Source organism: Aplysia californica, unplaced genomic scaffold (genome assembly GCF_000002075.1).
Source record: "Aplysia californica isolate F4 #8 unplaced genomic scaffold, AplCal3.0 scaffold00236, whole genome shotgun sequence".
NCBI classification, from domain to species: domain Eukaryota; kingdom Metazoa; phylum Mollusca; class Gastropoda; order Aplysiida; family Aplysiidae; genus Aplysia; species Aplysia californica.
This window is the reverse complement of record NW_004797506.1, coordinates 991,076-999,430: the sequence shown is the minus strand read 5'-3', so window position 1 is coordinate 999,430 and position 8,355 is coordinate 991,076. Positions and strand designations below refer to the sequence as shown.

The following is an 8,355-nucleotide window of genomic DNA, read 5'->3' as shown; positions in this document are numbered from 1 at the left end:
AGAGAGAGAGAGAGAGAGAGAGAGAGAGAGAGAGAGAGAGAGAGAGAGAGAGAGAGAGTAAAGTGTTATCTCAAGTGTAATCCCCACGCGCGGAAGTTTTTAATACCAAGGATCTCATCTTTTGGGACCACTCTCTTAGTTTTAGTTTCAGTAAGGTTTTACGGCGCTCACAACTGCATAAGGTCATGTGAGCACCAACGGGTGGATGTCAACAGAGAAGTCCAAACGGGGTATCAGGCTTACTCTGCTAACATCTCTAGCCTCAACAGCACAAAGTCTGCTTCGGCTATCAAGGCACCCCGGAAATAGCGGGTCACAACTTAAGACAGTGAAAAAAAAAAAACATAGAAAAGAAGTAGAGGGAAAAAGACGACAGTCAGGACGAGGAAAGAACAAGCTGCAGTTCCCCCTTTGTTGTTCCGGCACAGTATGAGCACGACATTGATAAATCAGCCCATTGACAATTCTACTGTGCATACGAACATGTTATTATTAATAATATCCCCCCTTTGGGAACGGCCTAAAGACACTCCAGTCAATAGCACTACTGCTGGGACCAGTCTCTGGTGGCTTAACTTGACGCGCTTCACAAAAACACTCAGCCCGGTCCGACGTTGTGTCCTTGAGAAAGACACATTACACAAATTTCCCACTTGACTCGGTCCTCTTGGAGATGGACGTTAAACTCGGAAGTCCCGCCTCTTAAATAACCCAACACTAATAGTTTTGACAGTGGACGGTTAAGTTAAACCTATACCATTTCACCATTTTCACCAAAAAAATACAAGGCACTAAGATTTAAATGCTGTCTCCAGGAAACTCTCCTTTCAAACCGAGTAACCCATCCCCCAAATTTCCTTCCAATTCGGTCTTTTGCACCGAGAGGCTTGCCGTAAAAGTGTCATTGTCAACTGCCAGCTCCGGACTGATGGGGGAAGGCGCGTGGCAGACGTGTACGGCGTCTACAGTGACTGCTGCTACTACTACATGTACTACTACTACTACTACTTCACTACTACTACTACTGCCACCACTACCACTACTACAGAGGCCACACCAAGGACCTTACAAACGTAACGACAAAAGAATAACCCCCCTTCAGGGGCCACACAAAATACACGCTGACAATAACGCCACGGCGCAGTGTTCCGAACTCTGTCGTAGTGTTGAAGAAGAAGAAAATACCACAGCCGTGAAATGACGTAAGATCAAGACAAAAGCCAAGGACAAAAGTTTTAAAGATAAGGCCTCAGGCTAAAATAGTTATAAAAAAAGGTCCTTGACTGTAACAGACGCCAGGCTGACTTGTTCTGAGCTGTGCCGAGATCATACTACCACAGACCTAGCTATGTTTACTACCTAGCCACGTATCCGGTTATCCCGGTTACCGCGGATTGCAATTACATTTGTTCTGACAGAGTTGTGGTTCATTAGACGCATGCTGCGTATCCCATGGACAGATAGAAAAACAAAATTAGATGCAGAGGTCTTGGTTGAAGCAAATTGCAGACGACAGCTTATGACGAATATACGAAAGCGACAGGCAAATTTCGTTGGACACACTAAGCGGAAAGAAATATTGGAGAATAATATTGTAACAACAGGCAAGTTTGATGGAAAGAGAGGCAGAGGCAGAGAGAGAGGGAAAAGATACTGGACAAGATGACAACATGGCTGGGAGCAACAAGAACAACAGACACCATCGCTGTAACGTAAGACAGAGTGAAGTGGAGGTCCATGATCGCCCACGCCAGTCGGCAAGGCACCGGATGATGATGATGATGATGATGATGATGATGACGATAATACGGCCACCTGTCTAAAGCAGCGACGTTTCCCCCCTGGACAATGGGTGGTTGTTTTCTGCTGTGGTGTTGTACTAGCATCTGCGTTTGTCGCGGACGCGATTTTTGGCATTTTTTGGTCTGCGAATCGCAGCCGTGATTTTTGCACTTTTCAACAAAAAAAAAAGAAAAAAAAAGGCTACTTCATAACAGTTCACAGACGTATATTTTGATAGTTTTAAGGCGTCCATGTAGAGTTCTTTTCACGCGAAGAGTAATAAGTACATTACAGACTATTGATCATATATTGCTGTTTGTCTTTTCTTTTTCCCTCTGTGTTGGTGTGTTACTTTTCTGATCTATTTGTGTGTGTGTGTGTATTTGTATAGCGTAATGTCATTTAGTTTGAAGTTCCTACATTAAAAAAAATATACAAATGTGTTATGTTAGAGCGTGTCTCCACCAAAACCGAATACTGACACTGGCAGGCCCCTTGTGTGTGATTCCACAATTTACACGTAATATCCTGTACTTTTTCTTGAATAAAACACGTTTAGGGTACAAACGGCCAATCCTCGGACAGGTGGACACGCGCCCTCATTTGTTCCTTTTTGCCGTTGTTTACGTACTGCTCTAATTTTAATTTCCTTCTGTCGTGAAACTTTCCTTCTTCACATTTTTACACTCTGTGAGGCTACAAAAAATATTCTGGATGCTTAAAACAGAGCACAAGAAATTCTGACGCGTTAGATTAAGTCATCTCTATCAATATACAATGCATTACGTCATCACAGCTAGTTGAAGGCTTGAAAATTAACGGCAACTTTTGCCATTTTTGTGGCAACTTTTAGTCTTTTAGACCAACAAATGGCAACTTTTAGTCTTTTAGACCAACAAATGGCAACAGACGCAGATGCTAGGTTGTCGTGTACAGTACATGTATCATTCAACTCTCAGCCCTGGCAGCTCCTGACAGGAAGGGTCGGGAGCCCGCCACATGTAGGATCTAAATTGTATCGATGGGGGCGTAAAAATACATCAAATTCAACTAAAACTAGATTCCCCAGCCCACACCGGGTCCGTGCGGTCAGTACATGTGTTATCAGGCCAGGGTGATCAAGGGAAATAAATCGCCATTAAATAATCTTCGGCCTTGTAATTGTGAAGATTTATCTCCCTTATTAAACACTTCTTTCTCTTTTAGTTTTAGTTCCTTTCCCACGTGCTCCCCCAACCCCCCCCCCCCCCCCCCCCCTTTGGCCCCCGGTACCCGGCATCAATGGTACCGGGTACCCAAAGTTAAAAAAACAAAATACAAAAATCTCCATGTACAGACCTCCAAGCTTATGTAGACACAAGTCACAGACTTATCCAGATTTGAGACATGAGAGTCACATTTCAGTACATACATGATGCACGTTTGCACAAACATTTATGACAATCTGTGATATCAAAAATACATTGTAAAAAAAAAAGCCAAAACATGAAACCGTTTCCTGCTAAACATGTTTTCCGTTTTATTACTACAACAGAAGATGACAATCCAACACAAAGATGACATGTCAAAAATGATAGGTCCTTACGTGACCTAATTTCATGAGACGGAAGGTTCATTAGTGCCCTCTTTCCTGATCCACAAGGAAAATAACGTGGGGATAATTGGCTGCACATCTCTTTGGGCCTCTTACAAAAGGAAGAAAAAAACAACCCCTGTCCTGAACAGATGAGCAATCACTCGATCAAACTGTTTGAAAACAAAACAGCAAATGGAGAAAATGCTCAAATGTTGTACGGCTGGATATGGTTATCCACTGGATGCAAAAACATTCAATTTCCTGTCATAAACGATAAGCGTAGTTGTTCAACATTACAGAAACAACATTTTACATAAAGAGAAATTTTTTTTACGGAGATGAGGATAGGGATTTGTACCTAACGTCATCTCGGCAAGTCTTTGACAACGCCTGCACGAACAAAACCACGACGACCGGACGGAAATGAGACCAGCGCTCCGCTGTGTCAGTCGTCCCAAATCTGTTTCAGTCCGGTCAAAGTTTTAGCACGGCCCCCAGAACTCAGAACTGCATAAAGTCACATGAGTTATGAGCACGTGGGACGTTTCTGTGAGGAAATACAGAGCTGTTTGGAAATGTCTGTGCACCTGTCAGTGAGCAGAACCTACGTAGAATGAATTTGCCTGGACGTTTTTCGTTGACTCCATATTTCACTTGATCCCACTGAACGTCAACATCAAATGTAGGTACCCACGTGTAAGAGTGGCTCACATACTTTCTTGCAAACAGTTCTCTAATACAGGGTATGTAAAGTGAAACTCAACGTAGTGGTAGCTCAGGTCGCAAAGCGGACTCTAGAGAAAAGTTTGGTATACACCAGTGCAGGAAACAGAAGAAGAAAAATTTGTTTGATTTTTGTCTCTTTACTGGTACGTATCATTGGCCGGTATTTGAGAGTTCCTCTGTTACATTCATTCCCTGTGTGTGTGTGTGTGTGTGGGGGGGGGGGGGGGGGAACTGTAATTATCTCCACAAATAACGTAAAACAATACGCTCCAGTACTACAGGCCTCAGTAACTTTTGAATGATAATCCCAGATTTGACCGGTGCCTGATACCACCCATAATATGTCCTGTTAAAAAATAATAAATAACTGATACAAGTATTTAATAAGATACCATCAAAACTTGTGCATCAAATTAAAGCTGATGCCCTTAAAAGAAATTCATTTTATATTGGAAATTGAAAAAAGAAAAAAAAAAAAAAAAAGAAACAGTCAATGGCACACGAGAGACAAATAAGTTTAAATTAAAAGAGGCCCTTGAATCTCGAGTCTCTCTCGTTATTTCGTTTTGTCCCTGCCAATATCGTGAGGAGAGAACCTCAGTGCTCTCAGCCCCTACAGAACCTCAGTGCTCTCAGCTCTTACTTACAGAACCTCAGTGCTCTCAGCTCTTACTTACAGAACCTCAGAGCTCTCAGCCCCTACAGAACCTCAGAGCTCTCAGCCCCTACAGAACTTCAGAGCTCTCAGCCCCTACAGAACCTCAGTGCTCTCAGCCCCTATAGAACCTCAGAGCTCTCAGCCCCTACAGAACCTCAGAGCTCTCAGCCCCTACAGAACCTCAGAGCTCTCAGCCCCTACAGAACCTCAGAGCTCACAGCCCCTACAGAACCTCAGAGCTCTCAGCCCCTGCAGAACCTCAGTGCTCTCAGCCCCAACAGAACCTCAGAGCTCTCAGCCCCTACAGAACCTCAGTGCTCTCAGCCCCTACAGAACCATGACAAGACAACAAAAGCTTTTAGACACATACAACCCAAAGAAACAACCCCCCAAAAACCCCCCAGAAACTATGCTCCCAAACAGCACCTTGATGCAACAGACGCAAACATCAACCATCTTTGTTATTGATAGCTTGACAATGTGATCGCTGAGTCACAAAGTGGGATGTTTCTCACAAATGTCACCTTCAATAATTAACCTAGCACATGAAACAATGGTAATGATGACGATATCTTTGTGCACTCCAGTACCTTTATGACAATGAGAGTGCTGCTTAGGAGGGAGCAGGAGAAGAGAGACTTACTGGCCGTTCTGACACAGCTTGGCTCAGACGCCCACCAGGAACGATTCTTTGCCAACCCCTTGATGACAGGAAAACAATGAAACAACTCAAAACTCAACATTTTCCAATCTATTAGGGGTCCTTCAACAAACAAAAATACAAGGAAAAATCTTATTTCTTTTTCTTTTTTCTTGGGGGGGGGGGGGGGGGGAAGGAGGGGGGTGTTATGGGGTCACTTAGCAGGTCTGTGACGTTACATAAATGCCTCAAAGAAATAAACATTTTCCAAATGCGCAAGCAAAGTGACTTGTAGAAAAACCCATGAGGTTGCCAATATTCTGCGTACAGATATCCCTCCCCCTCCACAGCGTTCCTTCCCTGTGACACCTGCAATATCCCCAGAGTAAAAAAAAAAGAGGGCAGAAGCATTTTCACAGAAAACACTTTCCTACATATCTGCATTAAAATCATTTCAAAAAAAAAAAAAACAGACATAAAAAAACAAAACGCGTTCCCACGACAACATCGACAAGGCCACAGGTCCGTCTCCAGTTTCCCCGCAGACACAAATAGACGCTCCGTGACTCTCTGCGATGCTCCGTGACTCTCTGCGACGCTCTGTGCACACACGACAACGATGATCTACATGGCCTAAGAAGTTGGTCCGGGATAGCACACAAGAGTCTTTTACTTACTGGAAATTCCTTCTCGTAACGCCTGCAAGGAGGGGAACAAATACCGAACATTTGAAATTATATTTACACATGTTTTATGTGTTTTAGTAAGGGTTTTACGGCACTTGCAACACAATTAGATCTAGGTCACATAAATGCTGAAGATTAGGTGTTACAAGAGAGTAACAAACACAAAAAAGAAGAAGGGGAGACAAAGACATTACTTGTTTGACAGGAAAGAAGGAGCCAACCACACCAGAGCACCCAGCAACCACCCACAAAATATACAAGTCTTAAAACAATTAAAACAAACAACGGATATGAGAGATGTTTTCATTGTTATTCTTTTACCGCTACAATAAAACTAAACAAACATCTTATGCCATGATAAAACACTCAAAAAATATTAAAACAACTTTTAAAAAATATTTCAAAACTGCTGCTTTTTCTTTTCTCATCCTTACTGTCGTCATTCCTCTACCTCTTTTGTATGTTTGTCACTCTCTTGTGAACTGCTATTTCCGGGGTGCCTTGATAGTCAAAGCAGACTTTGCGCTGTTGAGGCTAGAGAGGTGAGCAGAGTAAGTCTGATTCCCCATTTGGACTTCTCTGTTGACATCCACCCCTTGGCGTTCATATGACCTTATGCATTTGCGAGCGCCGTAAAACCTTACTAAAATAAACAAATGTTCGAAGTTTTGCTCCGTGACGTGAGCCACACATGACAACAGGCTGGTCCCGCGTACCTTGTGGGCAAACTGCGGCAGTTTGAAGGCCGACTTGTGGATGTCAGAGTTGTAGTACCTCAGGTTGAACTCCGTCACCTGGTCGCTGGTCAGCGCACGCACGGGGTTCTCAAAGTCCATGTCCTGGCAGGAGGAGAAATGAACAAAAGGAATGAGCATTCTTGCAGATTTCACGGCAAAAAATCTTCACATCATGTCAAACTTTTTCAAATGCAATAATGGGAATATCTTGATAACGACTCCAAATAATCTTACCATTTTGATAGAGCAGAGATAGAACATTAGTACTCATGGTCTGAGTAACATTTGAGGAGTTGAAAGATAGTAACAAACAAAAAAACAAACAAAAAAAGGAGAAAAGATCAGGATGATAGACACTTGATAAGAAAGAAGAAGCAAACCATATCAGATCACCCACCAACCACCAGCATTCAAGAGAGTAGCATACAAAAGAAAAAAAAAAGGGAAAAATAAAGAGGATAGATGTTCAGAGCAGAAGAAAGAGCAAACCACACAAGAGCACCCTCCAACCACCAGCCCACTCACAAGCACACATACTTACAGTGTCCACACTACATATAACAAATCCGATCTGCCCGCACGGATACGTGGGTATGGCTGTGTAGGCGTATGACACGGACGGGTACAGGGTCTCGCAGAATTCCAACATGCCTTTTATCAGCTCTAGATGGACCCACATACACTCTCCTGTAAGGGGAAATAACACATAAACAAATATAACACCAGTCAATGGAATCAGGCGTTTCTCAATTATTGGCCTGGATTGATAACAATAACTTCTTTATACATCTGGCTTTCTGTATTTTCTTTCATTTAAATATAACAACTCAATTTTTGCGCACTTCTGGAATTACCGATTAAAACCCCCCAACAAAACCAAAACCCATCTACCATGAAATCAGGTTAAGAATTTACAACTGAAAGAGGCTTAATAAAGGAATACTTTGCCCAAAGAGGGGACGCATAACAGAGAGTTGTGTGCAACTAAAACACTGGGATAAAACATGGGATGTCTAGACCTAGCTGTAAGTAGTAAGGTGTTTGACTGGCAGTTAAATGTAGTTCAGTTCCAGTCCCTGCTTTTTGGCTGGCGAGCACCAGAGAGAAAGATGCGCAGATCAAGAAAAAACAACAACAACAACCAAAAAAAAAAAACAACAACCAAAAACAACCCAAAACAACAGCACAATGCAAAACCTCTCAAATGCAGGTACCCTCTTTTTAAAAAATATTTTCAAAAGCATAAACAAAAAACAAACAAATCAACTACCCAACCAAAGAACAAAACACAATGCAAAACCTCCAAAAAACAACAAACTAAAAAAAAACCCTTGACAACAAAGCCCTCGAGCATACGGAATGACCATCACTACCCACCTTGACTACAGACTAGACCTCCAGGCTTCAACGCCTTCTTCATCAGCTCGTAGTACTGCTTCTGGAACAGGGAGGAGGCCGGGCCTGGTAGAGGGAAGAAAGGAAAACGGTCAGTACAGACGCGGGGGAGGGGGCCCTAACAAAATGAACAAAGTAAAACGGTCAGGACAGAT

At 42.8% G+C, this 8,355-nt stretch overlaps 1 protein-coding gene across 1 annotated transcript in view; it reads right to left on the bottom strand.

Annotated features, from left to right (window-relative positions):
• Positions 1–3,272: 3,272 nt before the first annotated feature.
• LOC101855732 (spermidine synthase) overlaps positions 3,273–8,355 on the bottom strand; it is a gene marked incomplete at its 5' end in the record, with an annotated part of 7,717 nt that continues 2,634 nt past the window's right edge. Inside the window, 4 exon segments of the mRNA XM_005100123.3 lie at positions 3,273–6,081; positions 6,785–6,907; positions 7,347–7,492; positions 8,183–8,266. Coding sequence (XP_005100180.2) covers positions 6,052–6,081; positions 6,785–6,907; positions 7,347–7,492; positions 8,183–8,266 — 383 coding nt within the window.